Source organism: Lynx rufus, unplaced genomic scaffold, assembly GCF_022079265.1.
Source record: "Lynx rufus isolate CCGP_SWC_20201006 ecotype Redwood Valley unplaced genomic scaffold, mLynRuf1.p SCAF_6, whole genome shotgun sequence".
In the NCBI taxonomy this organism is placed as follows: domain Eukaryota; kingdom Metazoa; phylum Chordata; class Mammalia; order Carnivora; family Felidae; genus Lynx; species Lynx rufus.
Window position 1 is genome coordinate 31301195 of NW_025814878.1, and position 22278 is coordinate 31323472.

A 22278-nucleotide genomic window follows, 5' to 3' on the forward strand; every position below is an offset into this window, starting at 1 on the left:
ACTCTACAAAATTGGCTATGCATTTGTATGCCCTGGGATTTCCGAACTAGTAGTACTGTTTAGTTTACACAGTAATACAATTTAACTTTACATCAAAACGTCCTGACATCAAAAGGACACATGATGCATCACTGTTACGTTCGCATTTTATATCAGATTTCTATTTTTTTCTGAAAAGTGGCTAACCTTTCTTTTTTAGAACTAGCTCTATTTTGAAAGTACACTTAATAAAAATGCACAGCTCAAACTTTTATGATCTCAATGACACGGGCTTTAAAAGTCAAAGAATGAAGTCCCAGTTCTATCACAGCAAGGGATAAAAGATAATTTCAAAGTAGTGGCAGTTTTTATTTGCTCTTGTAACATTCAATTCATACTTGAAAAACATATTAAAAGTAACGTGCATAGGCTTCAACATGATCCTACTGTTTTGAGTTAAAACACTAAAACTCACACTACCTTTTTTCAGAACCAAATTCTGGATTTCCAAGTTAACCCAGGACTTCCTATCTTGCCATAGAGTCTACATTTTGTGTGAAGTGAATTTGTGTCTACTAAGGCTGTTTACAAATAATACAATTTAATCCATTAGTGTCAGGCCACTAATGAAGACTGGCAAGGAAAATCTAGTATGGTCTCCACTACCAGTTATGTAAGAAATTTAAGTCTCACGGGCTGTAGATTTAATTCCATACACACTTATACCATGCAATTGCTTGTAGATTCTGTTTATTCTTTATGAATAAATCAAACTTCAAGCAGGTGACTAAGCTGAATACCACCACTCCAAACCATCACCTGTTTATTAACCTTTGGCCACTAATGTCAAAATGTTTCCATCCTCTTTCCAGACTCAAACAACAGACAAATTATTTTTGATAAACTCTAGTATTTATTAAATTATAAATTCTGTAATCAAAAAGAAAAATGCAGATCAAGAGGAACCTCAAACTACAAGGACTAGACAGCAAAGCCTATGGGAAACGCCATGAAGTATGTTACAAGATTCTGAAACATAAGTTAACTGTTTTCTTTACATTTCCATTTCAGTAACTTTACTATTTAATAGTTGTTATTCATCTATTTTAAAATTCCAAATTCACATCTATTTTCATATTAATTAAGCTTCCTGTTCATACTGATACCAGACATCTCATAGGTGCCAAATTTTAGTAATGGTTTTACGTCAATCCATGCAGGAAAATAAGACACAATGCAAGAATAAGATGAGGACTGTTAATGCACAGATAATACACACACACTGGCCAAAAGAACTGAAGAAATTTTAAAAACCTATAAAACAGACCTCAAAAAAACTGGGTTATTACTAAACAACTCTCAACTATTAACGCCCGAGTTCCTTATATTAAATAAATTCCTCAACAGAGACATGTTAAACATTTTTATTACAGGTCTGTCCTCCCCATACCCCTTCCCACCCCAACTCCCAAAATGCACTACTAGGGATGAGTATAATGTTATGTGGGCATAAATTTACAGATAACCATTTTAACCTTGAAGAGTTTTTTATTTAAACTTCAGTTACTGTGCACTGTCCATCAGGCCTTCTAGATCTGACACCAGCACTCACTGTTCCACCCCCTGCTACTGACAGATCAGTTCCTGATCGATCAGATACTGTCTGGTTTGCATTAGGAACCAAAAGTCTCTGTTGGGTCAAGGAGTGTTGTGCAACAAGCGCAGATACATCCTCACTATCACTACTGGCATCTGATTCAGTTTCTTCAATGGAGGTGTCTGGTGCTGGTACCCTGCCTGAAGATGGTGATTCATGATCTTCTTCTCCTTCCCCCCTATGACTCCTTTCAGCTATGCTGTCTCCACTGAGTTGTAAATGAGCAAAAGAGTCTTCCAGAGAAGTGCTTGCATCAGGGGATGGTGTTGCAGGGCTTGTTAACTGACCATCTACTGATGTTAGGGGCCTTACAGAAGACACTAGAGGCTGAACAGAAGCTCCACTCTGTGCTGATAGACTGTCCGCTCCATCTGCAGAGCTCTCTCTCGCTAGGTTTACAGTATTAGCGTCACAGTCCAGCCTAAGTCCGGCTACTCCCTTCTTTGGTATATCTATTATATCCCGCTTAATCTTCCTGCGACGTCCATGTTCATTTCTCCTGTATTGAACCATATTTTCAAGATCAGCAACATACAGAAACCCGGCAATTAACATTTCAGTGCTCTTTTTACCTTTGGAAAAAGCATCTTCCAACTCTCTACTAGTGCGCTCATCATACTGCCACCACCCATTTCTTCCTTCATAATACCATGCATATTCACCATTTCCTCTACTCGCTGCCTTGAGTTCTTCTGGTGACAATAAGGTTGGCTTGTCAAGGAAATCTTCGGGAATTTCTTGTCGACAGAGGGCACATCGCTTTCCAAGCCATGAAGCTCCCTTTACGCACAGATAGCAGAAAACATGCTTACAAGGCAGACTGACTGGGTGAACACATGTTTGCAGACAAATGGCACATTCAGGGACAGTTAGAGAAGGTGCAGTATTAGAACAGGACTCATTCGCTTTCCTGTTCGTAGGAAGCATGTTTATTGAGTGATCAATTTCACCACAGCCAGCCATCCTAAGAAAATGAGAGAAAATACATGTGATATTAAAACTGTTTCAACTCTTCTAATATTGTAATTCAACAATTCAGAAAAACACTTATTAAACACCTACTGTATATGTGTACTACATACCAGACAATGAGGAACAAAATAAAAGAGAAAAAATCTAACTTGTGTAGAAAAAAACTTTTTGATTTTGTTAGGTCATTAATTTTTACACTGGCGGGGGGGGGGGGGGGGCAAAGGGCACACAAGTAAATGTTAAGCCAAAAATAAATACAACCAAAGTATAGATTTTAAATAAATATACCATTTCTATTCAGTCACAGAACTTATGAGATATAAGTAAATGCAAAGATTTAAAAATGTAAATTCTAGACTGACTTTTCCAACCAGTGTAGAAAGCACAGAGAAAGTGGCTAAAAGTAATTTAGATTACAATTACAGATGGTGACAATTTTGTAGCCCTTTACAATATTACTAAGTGGTAGCTTTGCAAATGCTGCCATATATTAACATACTTTGGTACCTGACAAGTAGACCATATGAAATAAAGATTAAAACTGAAATCCTAGAACTTCTCTACTCCTGCTGTATATTTAAAAACACTGGTAAACCAGTCATTTCATTTCCCCTCCATGAAGCACTCTTCTTGTGATGGCCTGTCCTTGTTGCCTTTTTCTAAACCATATGCTCTTGCTTACTCGTTCAAGATGATCTCATCTACACCCATGGCTTCAACAGTTACTTATAAACAAATGACTCAGTAATTGGTATCACCAGCCCAGGTCTCCTTTCAGCCCTAGATCTAGATTTCTAATTGTCTATTTTAGAATTCTTCCTGGAAGTTTTGAGGGCAAAAAACCCCTGAACACATGATCTGTTCCTTGCTTATTTACTCCCTAAAAGCTCCCCACTCCTGATGACACCATTATTCATCTGCTTTTTTAAGCCAGAAATTCATCGTTCAAACTGCCCTTGGCCACGTCTTCTCATCCAAAACATCAGCAGGTCTTATCAATTTTATCCTAAGCATCTCCTGAATCCATCTACTATACATTTCTACCCTTCCCTCGCCACCCAGTAAACACTGTTTATGAAATTACTGAATATGCCTTGTAATTGGTCCAGCCTTACCTCTTTTGCTTAAAAAGCTGATTTTAGGATAAAGACCAGGATCTATGTGCAATGGTCCCCACCCCACCACCAGCCTCATATATTAAACTTCTCCTTGATCAAGCTTCTAGCCACAATGGCTACTCCCTCCAATAAAAGGTTTTTTTCTCTGTATGAACATTTCTTCACTTCCTGCCTCCCATATCCCCCATGGACCAACTACTACTCATCTTATAGCCCTCCTGAGAAACCCTCCATGACTAGGTCAAATCACCCTATTTCTTTTTAACTGCTTACTAGCATGTATTTCTCATTCCTAGCGCTTATCAGAATTGCAATGTTACATTTATGTGTGTGACTATTTTGTTAATGTCAGTCTTCCCCATAAGCAGGTGGGCTTTTTAAGGGCAGGAAACAGGTCACTGTTGGCTCGTCTCTGTATTCTCATACAAGACCAGGCAGATAGAGAACACTCAAATATTAGCTAAGGAAATGAACAGGTTTTTCAAAGAAGAATATAATACACCATATTATAAAACATGTTTTTGGGTTTTATTTTACTTTAAATAACATTAAGTTAAACCATCTGATTGATAAACTTTTTTTTAAAGCATTTACTTGTGTATACCTTGGGAATGTATAAAACTTCTGTTAGTACACTTAAAGATCAGCCCTGAAGCAGCATACTGAAAACTATAATGAAAAATTGCAGATGGCCAAGGGAGAAAGGATAACTTGAATTAAGGCAACTGTTATACAATGAAACCAACCTAGATAAGAACTCTAAAAACCTGAGTCTCCCTCTCCCTTATTTTGTACTCTTCAGCACTCAGTTAAACCCACAGTCTAAATTTCCTTACCTAAAAATCAGTTTATAAAAATTAGGTGAGAATAGCTAAAAAAAACTCCAAAAAGACCCCACAAAACACTTTACTAAGTGTTCACTAAAGCTTCATTCACTAAAGCTCCACAAATGTTAAAGCCAAGAGAAAACGACTTGAATATTGTTGTCCTAAAGCAGGAGAGGGGGGAAAAAGGGACATTTTTCAAACTGGATGTATAGGGCTTAAATACTGACGTAAAATTTGTTAATTTCTGCCTTATTCAGATGAGCATTTTTTTAAAAACTATTATAGTCCATTTATAATGCTGAGTATTTGATGGATCTAAAGAAACACACCTACTTTGTTAAATAAAAAAACATTAATGCAAGCAAGCAATAATCACAATATGGCCTAATTCTTGCAGTAAAGTGTTAGATACTTATTAAAAGTAATAATGAGAGGCAGATGAGAAGATGGATATAGGCCAGAAAGTTTGGAGTGCAGAGCAGTGGAAAAGATTAAAGGCAGAGACATGTGCACAACACCGAGTCAAATAAGCAACTGAAGAGTAAAATGAAGCTGTAAAAGTAATCAGAAGCCAAACATGAAAATCTTTTTGTGCCCTGCTAAGGAAACATCTGATTTTATTTTATCCCATGGTACTAGGAAACCATAGATATTTCAAAGACGAGAGAAAATGATAGAGGGAGTAGACCAGTAGTTAGTAAACAGAAATAGAGGTAAAAGATCTCACAGTGATTGGCAACCATTAATTAACTGCTGCTTAAAATGAGTGACAATCTCTACCATTTGATTCTGTGTTTTAAACAAGGAATATTTCAAATTTTATCACCATATGGATCTACGCTTTTTTCCAAAATCAAGCATTCAAAAAAGGGCACAGGGTTACAAGAGTAGTCATTAAAAATGTTTATGCTCATCAAAACTTCAAAAACAATGCTCCTAGACTTTCATCACATCCTATCTGTCCAACAATCCATTCTCTTATTGCTTTTCTGTGTCCTTGGTTCCTCAACAGGCAAGGTTCAAAATGACGGCAAGTTGTTGAAAAGACCGTACTTAAATAGAAAAGGAAGCAACGCATAAGCTCAACAGAAAGAAACGATCACTATGAAATATCTGATTTCCAAACTTTGTTTCAACTTTTAATTACATTTCCAATCAACTCCTTTACCAGAAACTCTAGTTACATAAAGTACAACTTTTTCCCAACCTATGGTAAGTTCTACCAAATATGAACTCTTCATATATGTTAGGCACTTATAGAAGCTTCAAAGTATTTTGAGATAAACTCTCACCTTCAAAGACCTTGTAACTTAACAATCTAAACTGTAAGTGAAAGCTCCTGCTTCTCAACTGGTCAATTAATGCTCCTCACCTATTTCCCCTAAAAAGAACTGACTGTGCATACCACATCTTGTTAGGCTCTCCACAACTCATATGTATTTCTTAAATACAAAATATCTTAGTACTTCCCAAAGTAGTGAGAGACAGAGTACCACATATTTCAATTACATTTGGCAAAAGAATGAGAATACTTTTATCTGCTCCAGGTAACCTTACACTTTGGTAAGAGTCTGTGTACATTACTTTCAATTCTGCCAAATATAACCTGCACCTAATGTACCTGTAAGAGGTTTTTAAAAAATCATACGCTATGCTTCTGAATCTTCAGCTTTCTCCTTAGTAAAACGGGGATAATTCATGTTCAATTCAAAATTATTGTAAAGTGAATACATTAAATGAAAGTATAAAACTGTATTTGAAAACCTCTTTTAATTCATCAGGTCCTATTGCTACACTTAACTTTTTGGTAACAAAAAGAATTAAAATTAGCTACAGAATGGAAGAACAAATAATATGTATCTTCTTACATCCCTTTCAATTTAGGTTAAAGAAATTAGTTGTCAGTGAACTTCTTTTTTTAAATTTTTAAATGTTTATTTGAGACAGAGAGAGAGGGGGGAGGGAGGGGGGGAGGGGGAGAGAGGGGGGAGAGAGGGAGAGAGAGAGTGTGTATGAGTGATGGAGGGGCGGAGAGAGAGGGAGACACAGAATCCAAAGCAGGCTCCAGGCTCTCAGCTGTCAGCACAGAGCCCGATATGGGGCTCGAACTCACGAACTGTGAGATCGTGAACTGAGCCAAAGTCAGACACTTAACTGACTGAGCCACCCAGGCGACCTAGTTGTCAATGAAATTCTTGAATTTTTTTTTTTATATTTCCATATTTATTTAAAGCCTCATTAAGAAAAAGAAAACAGGGGTGTCTGGGTGGCTCAGTCAGTTGAGCGTCTGACTCTTGATTTTGGCTCAGGTTATGAACTCATGGTTCATGGGAGCAAGTCCAGTGTCAGGCTTGGGTTCTGTAAGATTCTCTCTCCTTCTGCTCATCTCCTGCTCATGCACACACAGGCTTTCTCTCAAAACAAACAAAAACAAAACAAAAAACCCCCCAAAACCCAAAAACCCAACAAAAAAGAAAGTCATCCATCCATTTTGATTCTATTCATAAGACAAAATGGAGAAATGGGCTAATACTCATCACTACTTAGGAAAAAAAAAGTATATATTCTTGAAGACATGAAAATGAATGAACACCCAAATTAAACTTGTAGGGAGAGCAGACAGAAGGGCCAACCACAGAACCTTGGAGTATTTCAGTATTTACAAGTGAGGCAAAAGAGCCTGCAAAAGATGTTAAGAAATGTCAGAGAGAGATGGGGAATAAAGAGACCACCACCACCACAAAAGCCACAAGGGAGACACTTGTCTAAAACAAGGGTCAACCAAGGAGAGGACTTAAAAAAAGTTAACTATTAAACTCATGGCATATTTCTACTTTTATAGTGAAATGTATGGTGCAAAAGTTGTGAGCACCACACACAATTAGCTATTTTGATTTCCCAGAGACTATCAAGCCTCCTATCAATAATTTTTTACTCAGTCAAAACAACTTTATTTCCCCTATTCCCAAAGACTGTAGACAATTTTCTCCAATCTCTTAAGAAATGTCCCAGATTCCTTTATCATTAAGAAATTAGGTAAGAGTGAATCCTTACAGTTTATCTTTATCTTCACTCTACCTTGTCATCATTCCTCTTGGCTCAGGTTGGGGTATAGTTAGTTGTTTTCAAAGTTGACTCCTCAACTTCTGTTAATACCATCCCAATTCCCTCAAGATTTTGGTTAATATTCTCTATCCTTAAATTTCAAAATCAACTACCATGCTTTTAGTCTAATGGTCTCTTTTGGTCTCAATGTATTTGATTCCATTGCACTGAACGATAATGACCAGCAACTATTTTTCTAAAACTTTATACTATTCATTTCCTTGATGGTACTCTCTCCCAATTCTCCTTTCTGTTTCATTGTTTTCTGTCTTCTCCAGCTGCCCTTAAGTACCAGTGTTCTTCACAAAGGTTCTATGGGTGGCCCCATTTCCCCATTGCATTCTATGTCTAGACAATCTACTTAAGATTTCAAAATTATAGATATACCACCATGATTCTCAAAATCTAATATCCAGAACCATTCCAACTATATTTCCAATCTGTATTCAAAAAATCTACCTCAATATTCTCCAAGGACCTGATATCAAACATGACTAAAACCAAAGTTATCTGTTCACCCAAACCTGCGTCCTTGTCCTTTGTTTTCGATCTTGGACAAAACTTAGATCCATCCTCAATGCTCCCTTATTCCTTGGCCACTTCACTTCTCCATGACAGAAACTTATTTAGAATGTGTCCCCTTCAAATGCAAACTGGTGCAACTACTCTGGGGAACAGTATGGAGGTTTCTCAAAAAACTAAAAATAGAACTGCCCTACAATCCAGCAATTGTACTAGGTGTTTACACAAAGTATACAAAAATACAGATTTGAAGGAATACATGCGCCACAGTGCTTACAGCAGCATTATCAACCATAGCCAAACTACTGAAAGCCCAAATGTCCATCAACTGATGAAAAGATAAAGATGTGGTGTACATATACATACAATGGAGTAATTACCCAGCCATCAAAAAGAATGACATCTTGCCATTTGCAATGACATGGTTGGAGCTAGAATGTATTATGCTAAGTGATGTAAGTCAATCGGAGAAAGACGTACCATACGATTTCACTCCTGTGTGGAATTTAAGTAAACAAAACAGATGAACATATGGAAAAGTGGGGGGAGAGAAGAGACGGACACAAACCACAAGAGACTCAACGATAGAGAACAAACTGAGGGAGGCAGGTGGAGATGGACTAGATGGGTGATGGGTATTAAGGAGGGCCCTTGTGGTGATGAGAACAACATTGCACTGTATATTAAAAAAAAAAAAAAAAAAAAGTGTCCCCTTCATTCCCAAAGCCTATAACCCTAATTCTGGCCTCTTGGACACACGCTTGTACAAAATATTAACCTTTCAAGTGGTCTCTCAGACTTCAATCCTTTCTCCTTCTCTTTTCTCAGTTCAACCATGTCAAATTAGTCTTCTTTCCAATCTTCAATAGTTTTCTACTGCCTACATAATCTATTCCAAATTCCTAAGCACTGGCTTTCAAATACATTGACATAATCTTTAGAGTAAAACAGACTTAGTTAAAATCCTGGCTCCGTCATTTCTTCTCACTACACTAACCTAGAAGAGCATATCTCAAACTCTTCCGTGAAAGTAAGAATTAGCTGATGAGTACAGATTTGAGTTAAAGCCTAAAAATCTGTGTGTTTAACAAGTGCTCCAGGAGATAATTCTCAGAGAAATTTGGAAAATGCCAAGCCATGGCAAATGACTTCATCTCTCTAATTCTACGTCTTCACCAGTAAATGAGCTACTACCATTTTTCATAATGATTAAATCTAATAATCCAAGTAAAATACCCAATAAGCGCCTAGCAAAATAGTAGGGACTAAACAAACATTCACTCCCTTTACTAACTTTGAAGTCTCTTTCTCCCCACCCCACCCCACTTTGCCACACAGGATTGCTTCCTGACTCTCCTAAGATGCCCTGATATTTGGGCAACTGTGCCCCTCCCTCATTCCCTTGGCTTGAAAAATACTTCCTAATTTTCTCAGCTTGTTAAAATTCTATTTATTCTTTAAGACCAAGCCAAAAGTTCTTTTGCTTACTCTGAGCCCTTCAGGTGGACTAAATCCTCTACGTTCCAAAAGCATTTTATTGTTACCTCAATATGGCATTTTTCTCACTGTTTAATAATTATAAATTATAATTAATAATTATAAAATTATGTCTCACTTATTAGACCATAGTCTAGTTCCTTGATGGCCAGCACCTACAATATTTGACCTACAAGATTAAACAATATTATATGTATATAGACAGATAACATATAAACAGGATTAAATAAAAAATATAAAAAGATATAAAAGACAAGCAAACATTTCTAATAAATCATTATAAATGAACAATGTCTTGCAATATTAGTACGTGATGCCTCACGTCACACGATCACAACTGAGCCAATAGTTCTCTCTCACTGCAGGATTGTGGGTGATCATCTCCCATGCTTGGTCCCAGGCTGTGGTGTTTGGCAGAAGTAAGTGATTTTTCAGAACATTAGAAGGTGACCACAACTAGCACTAGTGTATTTTTTGTCACTTCAAAGCATCTATGGACAGTCCTTTTGCTTTTCCATACAAGAGTAAGCTTAGGAATGCTTTGCCTCATTCTAGGTCAGGCTGCCTGCAGATATAGACCCTTTCCTCTGCTGCCTTATTGCCAGTTACATTAAACACAGTATATGACAAGAGTGTATTAATACTGTACTGTAAAAAGATTCCACTGAGCCAATAGATAGCAGTGATTCCATCAGTGACAGTGAAAGTCATCCTACACAATAACCCTCCTCTCTCTTGTCTCTCTCACACCAGACATGGAAGTTTTCAAAGGTAAGTGCAGGTTAATTTATTTTTCTTTATATTTTGTATTTTATTATTTTGTATTATATTACAGTATTGTGATCATTTTTATATGAATATTTTTGGCTTGTGGAACCAATCATCTTGAGTTTCCATTATTTCTTATGGGGAAATTCGCTTTGATATACAAGTGCTTTGGATTACAAACATGTTTCCAGAACAAATTATGCTCGCAAACCAAGGTTTTATACTGTACTATGTAAAGAAGTAGAACCTAAAAGACCTGGAGATCTTTCCAAATTTTTTAGCATTCTATAAGCAAATTCTTTTGTCTTCAGTTTCATTCACTTTTACAGAAATTTTTCCTGATGAGATTTCTGGATATCTACATTAGCAATAATTTAATGAGAAAAAAATTGTTACCTCAATAAAATATCTAAAAGTCAATACAAAATGCTCTTTTTTTTTTATAATTAGAACTAAATATGACATATACTTGGCTTAGTGCATTTTATTAGTCCATTTAATTTACTGCATCCTTGGGAAAAACCACGATGCCACACTTACATTTCTATTACAGATCCCACAGTTGTCTGTCACAAAAATAAAAGACCATCTTCACCAGCAGTCAAACAGTTTGCAGTATTTTCTCTTCCACTGTGGGTTCATTCTGTGCTGCAAAAGAAATTATTTCGTCAACTTCTATAAAGATTAAGATCAATAAAATTAGTCACTTACATATGATCCTTTCATTTAACAAAATTCAGTGGCAAATCTTATCTTAAAAATGAAAAAATTTCAAGACAAGGATGCCTGCTTTTACCACTGCTATTCAACACAGCATTGGAAGTGCTAGACAGAGCAATTAAGACCAGAAAAAGATATGCAAGGCAAACAAATTGGTAAGGAAGAAGTAAAATTATTTCTATTTGCAGAGATAGTAAAACTATTTCTATTTCCTATATAGAAAATTCCAAAGAATCCTCAAGAAAACTACTAGAGTTAATAAAAAATTTAGCAAAGCTGCAGGTTACAACTTCAACATACAAGTCAGCTGTGTTTCTGTATCTAGCAGTCAACAATCCAAAAAGGAAATCAAAAAAGCATTTTACAGAATGCTCGACTTCCATTTATAAGCATCTAAAAGAATAAAATGCCTAGGCATCAACTTAACCAAGGAGGGGAAAGATTTGTACACTGAAAACTACAAAACACTGCAGAAAGAAATTAAAGGAGAGCTAAATAAATGGAAAGACAATTATAACAGATTGGAAGATTGAAGATGACAGTACTGTCCAAACTGATCTATAGATTCAACATAATTCTTTTTTTTTAAATTTTAAAAAAATATTTAGTTTTGGGGGGGGGGGGGAGAAACGTGTGTGCAAGCCAGCAGGGGAGGTGCAGAGAGGGAGACACAGAATCGAAAGCAAGCTCCAGGCTCTTCTGAGCTGTTAGCACAGAGCCCGCCATGGGGCTTGAACTCACAGACTGTGAGATCATGACCTGAGCCAAAGTTTGACACTTAACTGACTGAGCCACCCAGGTGCCCAGAGATTCAACATAATTCTTATGGCAATTCGAACAGCCTTTTTTGCAGAAATGGAAAAGCCAATCCTCAAATTTATATGAAATTGTGAGAGGCCTAAAATAACCCAAAACAATCTTAAAAAAGAACAAAGTTGGAGAACTCACACATGCCAATTTCAAAACTTACTACAAAGCTAACAGTAACAAAGTCCATGTGGTATTGGCATAAGAACAAGGCAAATACACCAATAGAAGAGACAGTCCAGAACAAACTCATACTTCTATGGCTAATTGATTTAAAAAAAAAATTTTTTTTTAATGTTTATTTTTGAGAGAGATGGAGACAGAGAGATAAGAATGTGAACAGGGGAGGTGCAGAGAGAGAGGGAGACACAGAATCTGAAGCAGGCTCCAGGCTCTGAGCTGTCAGCACAGAGCCTGATGTGGGGCTCAAACTCAGACTGTGAGATCATGACCTGAGCTGAAGTCAGACCCTTAACTGACTGAGCCACCCAGGCACACCTATGCCTAACTGATTTTTAAAGAGGTGCCAAGTCCATTCAAGGGGGGAAAGAACGGTCTCTTTAACACATGCTAGGACAAGTGATTTACCACATGCAAAAGAAGGAAGTTGGACCCCTACTTCACACCATATACACAAACTGCCTCAAAATGGACCAACAATCTAAATATACGAGGTGAAACCATACAACCCTTAGAAGAAAATAGAGTGATATATATCTATGACCTGGGGTTTGATAATGGATTCCTAGATATGAATGACACCAAAAGCATGAGCAATAAAAAAAAACAGATACATAAATGAAAGATAAATTGTGGACTTCATCAAAATTAAAACTTTGGGGCATACAAGGACGTTGTCAAGCAAGTTAAAATTCAACCTACAGAATGGGAGAGAATCTTTACAAATCATATACTGATAAGGGTTTAATATCCACAATATATAAAAAAATGCCTACAACTCAACAAAGAAAAAAATATTTTTAATGGACAAAAGACTTGAACAGACATTTCATCAAAGAAGATATCGAAATGGCCAATGAATACATGAAAAGATGCTCAGCATTAGTTATTAGGGAAATGTAAATCAAAACCACAAGTATTGCCACTTCACATGCATGAGGATGGCTACAAATTTAAAAAAAAGGAAATAATAAACATTGGTGAGAATATGAAGAAACAGGAACCCTTGTACACTGTTGATGGGAATGGGAAATAGTGGAGCCACTGTGAAGTTTGCTGGTTCCTCAAAAAAGTTTTACCATATAACAGAATTACCATATAATTCAGCAATTCCACTCCCAGGCATATACCCCAAATAATTGAAAACAGGGACTGAAACACATACTTGTACACCAACGTTCACTGCAGAATTATTCACAAAAGTCAAAAGCTGGACACAACCCAAGTGCCCAACAACAGAAGAATGGATAAACAAAATGTGGTACAAATACAATGGAATATTATTCAACTACAGAAAGAAATGAAGTTCTCATACATACTACAATATGGATAAGCCTTGAAAATATTATGTTAAGTGAAATAAGCCAGACACAAAAGGACAAATGCTGTGATTCCACTAACATGAAATATTGAAATTAGTCAGACACAGAAAGTAGAGAAGTTACTAGGGGCTACAAATGGGAGAGTTATTGCTTAATAGATACAGAATTTGTTTGAAATGATGACAAAGTTGTGGAAATATACAGTGGTCATGGTTGTACAACACTGTAAATGTAATTAATGGCACTGACTTGTACACTTAAAAGTGTACTGACTTGTATACGTTATTTATATTTTACCACAATAAAAAAATTTTTAAAGGGAGACAAGTTCTATGTGGACAAAAAAGTCCATATGGAATTTATTCCATAGCCATTGCCTTTTTCCAAGGAAGTCATGTGTGAAGAGACTAGGCCATCACATTAACCAGGACCTCCTGCTGCTTCTATGTATATCCAACTTTACAAACATTAAGCCAAACTTATGCAGGGAATCCAGAAGAAACAAACAAAACATCATCTCAGCTATTAATCCTCTTTCTTCTCATTTAGTACGTGTTCATTCCACTTCACAATACCCAGTGCAGGAGGCACATCATACTACACAGAACTCAGAATCAAGTATACATGATGACGAAAGAGTTAGGTAAACCTCACAATAAAAAATTGAATTCTTTCAGTTCCATGTGCCTTTCATAATACACAGGAGTTTAAGTGTTTGAAGACAAATATTTTTAATACATAGCCTTTAAATACAAGCCAGCTTGTCCCACCAAATGTTTAACAGAACAAACAATAATCTTTTCAGAACCAGAGGATTTTCAACTGTTAAAAAAGAGTTCCTAAATTACCTGACTTTTTGTTTTACAGACTTTGGAAACTGAGTCTTTACATTAAATGGACTCCATTGTCCTGATCACCACTCCTACCCCCCAACCCTTTCACTTTACTTTCCAGGTGCCTACAACTTTCATGGCACCACAGGAGACTCCGTGTCTCTCTTGCAGGCTACTAAAAACAGAAACTGCCCATTTGCACACACAGGACAGGAAGAAACATTCTAACATTCTAACATCATCACTCTTAATGAAAACATTATCTCTTTGAAGTCTCTACCACTGACTATACAATCCCCTAACAGCAGTTCTCCTTAACCTTTAAGGCACTGACTTAATTTTCACTGTTCATCATCCTCTTTGCCAGTAGACATGGAAGGGTTTAAGCCCAAGAATCCCATGTCAAGTGACAGTGATGCAGGTAGTCCCTCGAATACAGGTAGAACAGTGAGAAACACTGTTCTGTTTTCAAATCCTAAAATCTTACATTCAATGAACTTCACCTCCTTGTCCCTCCAGCAACAAAGTATGATGTGTAACATTTGGAACTGGATGCCACCTAAACTGCTGCCTCTCTAAAATCTTAATCTCACTCTTGGATCACAAACTCACGTGTTCCCAGCTAACTTATGCTCTCATTCCCACACCTGTTCTTTAATTTCACAAGGACCTCCAGTTTCTTGCCAGCCTCCTTTTCTTTATCCAGGTGCCAGTCTCAATTCCTTTCCTGCCCATTCTGGAGCTCCACCATTTTAACTTATTAACAGAATCCTTGGTTCTCTCACATCTCTCATCTGCACATTCTCTACAAACCCCTTTTCTGAATGAATCTTAAAGTGACATCTCAGCTTCCATACTTTAACCAACAAATGCTGATGGCAGGAAGAAAAACAGAAAATTCTTTTCCTCATCCTCTATCCAACTAACTGCACCAAATTCTGTCAACTTCTATCCCAAACACCTTCGGAATCCTCTACTCTCTTGCCATTTCTAGTGCCCTGGTTTAGACATATATCATCTCTTACTTGAACGACTGTTCAGCCTGATTATTTTGCTTCAGTAAAACCCCTCAAATGTATTCACTAAGCCTCTGAATGATATACTAAAAAGGCAAAATGGGCCTCCCATACACAAAACCCTATACTAGCTCTCCAGCCTATACCATAAAGGCAAAGCTCCTAAGAACAGCATTCAAAGGCTTTAATGACCTGAAACCTCAATCTCTCTCTAGTCTTCTCTCTCACCACCACTCTCACAGATTAATAATATAGTTACACCAAATTATTCATATTTCTCTAAACCTCCCTTTGTAGTTGTGTACTTCCTCCTCTGGTATAATCTATCTCTTTTATAGCTTATGAATGCTACTACCATTTTTTCTGACTACATCCCCAAAATGGTTCCCTCCACGATATTTTGTACATTCTTCTATTACCAAACTTATCATATATACACTGAAATTATTTGTTTGCTTTCGACTGTTCTATTAAACCATGAGCCCCCTAATGATAAAGACTGTTTTCTATCTCTGAATGGCTAGTAATCTGCCAATCAGTTTTTGTTGACTTGAAGTGATTATTTCTTGGATGAAGGAAAAACTTCCTAAAATAACCACTGAGAGAAATAAAATATTGAAAAACTAAATTAATTCACATAACACAACATTTCAATTCTGTGAACAAGGCATCCAGCCACAAAAAATATAAAGATACCCAAGTTCTAATCATTTCTTTCAAGAACTTAAAACATAACACAGGGAAGTTACATTTACAAGTTTAAGATTAGAATCATCTTTATATCTTTTGCCAAGCACACCGTTTACCTAGGCTTTGTTCACTGTCAATGAATCTCCAGAATGCAGATAAAAACCCAAGAATAAAACCGGTTTAAGTAAATCTTGCAAGCTACAGTGACTTTTCCAATTCCTATATCCCATGGATAATTTTCCAGGTGGACTCTAAATGGATAATAATGCTTGGGAGAAGGAAAATAAACTAAAATCTATGTAGTATTCTAGATCCTAGCTATGCAAACTGTGTTCCCAACCAACTATACTAGCATTTACCTGGGAGTCCCTTAAAATGAAAAATCTGGAGCCCCATTCCATACCTACAGAATCAGATCTCCAGGTGGCTCATATGCATACTAAAGTTCATGAAGCTCTAGATATCCTCAAAACAACTGTGAGATAGGACTATACACATTTTCTACATGAGGAAACCCAAGCCCGTAAGGATTAATCCCAAATCACAAAGCTATCAATACTGGGGAGCTGCAATTCATTCCCAAGGGTACCTTTAAAAAAATCTTTTCTTCAGTGTACTATATCTCAGAGAAAAGGTCTAGAATAGCATTAGATAATGCTGTTAGATAACAATATGATGCAAGCCACATTTGTGTGATTACAAATTTTCTATTAGCTACATTAAGGACAGAAAAAGGAAACAAGTAAAATTCATTTAAATAATATATTTTATTTAACTCAATATATTTAAAACATTACCATTTCCACATGTATTCAATATAAAGAAGTTATTCATGTGTTTTTTACATTGTTATGTGTGTGTATATTCTTTGTAATTTGGTGCATATTTTAAAATTCTAGCACAACTCAAACTAACCATGTATCTAGTGCTCAACAGCTCCATGGGGCTAGTGGGTACCATAACTAGGCAATGCCGATTTAGAATGTTTTGCTTTTTAACAATTTTTAAAAATACAAAACTGGTAATTTACTATCAGAATCGTTGAATAAAGAAAATAACTCCATATTAGTTTACCCACACCTCTGCTGGTACAGATAAAAAAGAAAATTGCATAGTTTGTTGTAATCAAAATTGACTGGTTGCAGTGACAATAATTCTGCCAAACTGATCCATCCACTATAACCTCAGAATTATAATGCCAAATGGGCACAACATAGGGCACAGCATGTAATATTCAGAATAGTCATGTGTAGTAGTCCTCAGAAAACTTCTACATTTGAAACCAAAGACTTTTTTTAAATGAGGGGTGGGGGAGGATTTTACTTTCAGTTAAACATGTAAGATTGAATAGTGTAATTCTAACTATACGCCAGAATTAATTTGGCAAACATAAATAATTCAAACATACATAAATCTCACTGCAATGAATGATTTGTAAATTATATGCCAAACTCAATATAATTTATGAATTACTACAGTAAAATTTACCACAGTATTCTAATATGCAAATACCAATTAGTTAATGGGTTAAGGTTCTTTCTCTAGGTGAAAATTTATACAGAAAAGAATTATTAGGAAGGAAACATAAAGAAAGAAAAGATTTGAAACTATGTTACATATTCCCATCTCTTAATTCTGGAAAAAAAAAGGTGACACACTAAATTTAAAAATATGTAAGAATTTAGGATTGTCAGTGAATTTAAATTATTTACCCACTCAACCAGACAGTAAATAAGTATAACTGAAAATGAAGTAATACCATACTATTTATAATTTGTGACCACTCAACAAATTCACACTCCTTATTTGCATATGCGGTTATCTTCTCTGAAAATATTTTAGGATTACAATTCCATTTTCTCAAGTCAGTCACAAAGTCAAAAAAACACATTTTTTTCCCCACATAATAGATTCATATAAATGACTGTCTTTTTAAATAACTAATCAAAGAAAAAGATAAGCACATTAACTGTATTTGGTATTTTAACCAAAGATTTGAAGACTTCCTGTATTTTTCCAATTACTAAGAGCTAATGTTTAATAAAATATTTTTACTCCTTTTTATGCAAAAGACACAAAACAGGAAATGTTCTATATAAAAGCTAACAGTGACAGAAAAAAATACTTCAAACCTCCCAACTTTTGGTATACAAATTTAAAAAAAAAGCAAGGAAAAGCAAAAACCAGTAAAAGAAGGAATAGTGTGGAAATTTAGCAGCTACATCTTCATATTTAAGAGTCTCAAATTGAGAGAGGTAACTAAATGCCCTAATGTTTCCATTTTTAGCTTTCCCTCTCATCGGCCTGCTAAAACTGAGCTTACAGAAAGCACAGGTCATACTGGGAAACAAAAGTCTTCAGTCAAAACTCATTTCAACCAAATGGGGGCTAACACTTGACTCTACACTATTTTAAAGAATCATTTCCCTTATTGTTAAGCACTTCCCTTAAAACATCTCTGTATGGCAACCTATGACCTTCACAATCTTCACAGTCAAGCATTCAATTTTTATATTCCTCCCCAACCAAATGTGAGCTTTGCATTTTAATTTAAACAAAACATGAAATATGAATGTGAACAAATATGTTCTTTTAATCTTAGCAAACAGAAGCTTCATAGCCTGCAGCCATTTTGTAAATGAGAAAGGCACTGTTGCTAATTATACGTGTGACCTTGGTCAAGTCATAACTCCATTGTTTTAGTTATTTCACCCTAATCTTTTTTTTTTTTTTTTGTAATTCTAAATAATTAACAGGCATTTAACGGGTTTTATTTTAATTAATCCAAAAGGTAATAAGCCACACTCAATAGTCCATAAATAAGCACAGGTGGCTGCAGTAGAATGTTAATAAAATGGTTTTCATACCCACAAAGATTATTCCTAATCCAGCCTGTTGTTTCACACATGCAGGTTCCTTAGCCACAACCAGGTACCAAGCAGGGGGAATGGAAAGAAGGGTCAGCACCCTCTGTTACTGACACTGGAAAAAAAAAATTCAAATATCCACCTGACAGTGTGTCAAGGCATTTCATGCTAGTCAAGTGCTAATACATAAAATAATATTCTCTAAATACATTAGTATTTGCAAAACAAACAAACAAACAAACAAACATGGAATACAACCTTTTTCTTTTATACTCAGTCAAAAAATAATTTCTGGATCCTTTAAAAAAATCTTCCGTATTCTTCTGACCATTCAAATTGGTGGAAACTGAAACAAAATACCTTACCAGTTAATACTTGTCTCCTAAAAAAAAAAAACGCCATTTCCTTTTTCTTCCTTCTAATAATGACCAGCTATTTGGAAAGATAGTTTCCTTGGTTATCATAATCTACCAAGTTTTTAACAACCAGTAAATAACAAAAACCTTCAAATGTTTACTATTATTTTCATTTTGCCCACAACTAATATTGGCCCATTTCAAACATAAATTCTAAATCAAAGAGCAGGCTTAACAAAATGCTCCAGTTTAAGATACACAAGGCTGAAACAAACACATCCAAAATCTATTTCTAGTATGGCTTTCACTTTCCTGGTTTTCTCTTTAAAAAGAGAATTACTTGACCTGTTTTCATGTGTTTTTAGAAACTCGGACACTCAAGAAAATATTTGCTGGTCATGAAAACAGCAAAGCCAACATTACAAGTCCTGTTATTTCTGCGAGTCATTTTCTTCAGATGTCCTATATTCCACGTCTTTTTAAGAGTCTAAATATAGATTCATTTGCTCAAAAGACAAAAAATCCTAACTCCTCCAATTTCTGTAATTATACACTGCTTTCAATGCCAATGTTATACTTTCGCATCCTATTTAAAAAGTATACACACTGGAGGGGAAGGAGTGTGGCGATGCACCTGAAATGTCAAGCTACAAAGACAACGCTTTTTCTATCATTTCTTGGCTTTCTTCTTCCGTCAATTCCACCCTGTTCCAATACTACAAAAATATTATTTAAACAAAATGTAAGTACTTTCGAAAGTTGAAGACTGTCACTAAAACGGCACGCAGGGAAGGGAAAAAAAAAACATATACGAAATGGTTAACAAGAGAAAGCTTTAGTTGCCAAAATGTATGTGTAAACTGAAAACAATTTTGCAACCTTCTCTAGACGCCTACGGCAAATAAAATAGCGACAACAATGGAAGACCCCTACTCTTAGACGGGTTGGGGGATAGAGAGAGAACTCGCACCCACCAACCAGAACAAAGCCAACAGCCTCCGCTTTTAAGATGCCCTGAGGTTTTCTGTTGTTGTTGTTGTTGTTGTTTTGGCTTCACGGGTATCAAGAGATCTCTTCATTGTTCTGATGCTTTAATAACCATCAAAACAACGAAAACTATGCAGCGCTGGGTTTAACCAAGGCAAGGTGGAGGGAATGCTCTTCCTATTAGGCAAGACCCAGACACTGAGCAGGAGGAGGAGAGAGGGAAGAGAAGGAAGCCGCAAAACACACTCAGGAAAAAGACAAAATGCAGGGACTCTACGCCGTGGCTGCGATCTGACCCAGGGCCAGGGTAGAGGCCTCCACACGGGAAACAGGGAGCACGAAACCCTTCAAACCATCGCCGCCCCTAAATCTTGAGGCCAAAAGGTCCCCCCGTAGAGGCCTGACACCACCGCCAAGGGGAGAGAAGAGAAACCTGGCTGCCACCAAAGGCGGAGAAGAGGACCCCGGCGGAAGAGGCTGCGCAGTAATGGCCGCTGCTCCGCCTCTCGCACCCGGACCGTGACCAGCTCTGGGCCGTCGCCCTGGGCAGGGGCTGCGACGGCCGCGGACTACGCAGCGCCCGTCACAGTCTTCTTGCCTGTGACAGCAGCCAAGGTGGGGGCGGCGGGAAAGGCTGAACTGCTCCATCCCGCCTGGGTGCAGAGACCCGCGGCCGCGCTGGCCCAAGGGCGTCCACCTACGTACCGGCCCCTGACCCCGCCGCCGCCGCCCCTCTCAGGCCCGGAGCGAAGGGCCGACCCAGACAGCGTCGCGGCTGGAGGTGACGCCGCAAGCCTTTATGCCTTTCCTCGGGTTAGGATCCCGGAATGGCTGACTTTCACCCTTCCCCGCCAGGACTTCACCCCGACTCCCACCTCTCTAGCCACAACCGCGGCCGTCTCGCAGTCTTTTCTCTTCGGCCTCGGAGCCCGCAGCGGCCGGGAACGCGCGCGGCTGTCACGTGACCTCCCGTCGCGTCGCGGGGGCGGGGCCGCGCGGGGCGGAAGTAGCGCCTTGCACCGGGGAGCCTGTGTCAACCCCCTCTGCGTCCTGTTTCCCCACGACCCAACCGTGGAGCGAGCTGTTAGATACCTGCTTTTTCTTGCCTTTGGAGACCTGTAGTTTCACTGCCCTGGCCGTTCTAACTGCTTTGTATTGTACTTTACTTGTAATTAGGTGCTGAAGATTGAAAGAATGCAGGCCCACGAGTTTGGCGCCGAGGAAGTAAGACGCATGTAGGACCAGCAGGTGGTGCTTTTCTGAAACCCCGCTGCAAGATCCAGAAAAAGCGGTTGAGCGCCTAGCTGGATTTGGGGGTACAGAGTATTTGGCAAAGTACTACTTGTTCTCTTAACAATAACAACAACAAAAAGGGCCTTCTAAGATGTTCTATTTTATTCACCATCTGAAGGGTTGAGCAATTTAATCAGAAAAAAATAGATCTTAATTTCCTTTTGGACCCACTTTTCTTAGATTAGAGCATAGGGGAGCTGGAGGGAGAGATTAAGCAGCGTAAGAATCTAAAACTAGGTGCGCCTGGGTGGCTCAGTCGGTTAAGCGGCCGACTTCGGTCATGATCTCGCGGTCCGTGAGTTCGAGCCCCGCGTCGGGCTCTGTGCTGACAGCTCAGAGCCTGGAGCCTGCTTCGGATTCTGTGTCTCCCTCTCTCTCTAGCCCTCCCCCGTTTTTGCTCCTTCCTCTCTCTGTTCCCCAAAGCCATCCTTTCAGTCACTCCTCTACTTGCCACCCTATTTTATTTTTTTTATTCTCAAAATAGTTAACGTACATTGTAGTCTTGGCTTCAGGAGTAGAACCCAGTGATTCGTCACTTACGTACAACACCCAGTGCTCATCCCAACAAGTGCCCTCCTTAATGCCCATCACCCATTTAACCCAGCCTCTACCCCCCTCAACCCTTAGTTTGTTCTCTGTATTTAAGAGTCTCTTATGGTTTGCCTCTCTCTTATTTGTCCTATTTTAAATCATGGCACCCCCTATTCCCAGTATTTCTTATTCTCCTCCTTTACTTTTTTCCTTCTAATACTTAAAGTCTGA

The 22278-nt window shown here is 37.6% G+C and overlaps 1 protein-coding gene across 5 annotated transcripts; it reads right to left on the reverse strand.

Moving 5' to 3' along the window:
- Nucleotides 1–872: 872 nt before the first annotated feature.
- RNF146 (ring finger protein 146) lies at nt 873–21183 on the reverse strand. 5 transcript variants are annotated; one of them, XM_047102259.1, is made up of 3 exons: nt 21099–21183; nt 10986–11088; nt 873–2600 (listed from the first exon to the last, which is right to left on the reverse strand). In XM_047102259.1, coding segments are annotated over exons 2-3 (1071 nt in total). In that variant the 5' UTR covers nt 10988–11088; nt 21099–21183; the 3' UTR covers nt 873–1531. The 5 variants fall into 5 exon arrangements, with proteins under 5 accessions (XP_046958215.1, XP_046958214.1, XP_046958216.1 ...); XM_047102258.1 differs by having other exon boundaries at nt 10986–11093; XM_047102260.1 differs by lacking the exon at nt 21099–21183 and adding an exon at nt 20929–21034 and having other exon boundaries at nt 10986–11093.
- Between the last annotated feature and the right edge of the window lie 1095 nt (nt 21184–22278).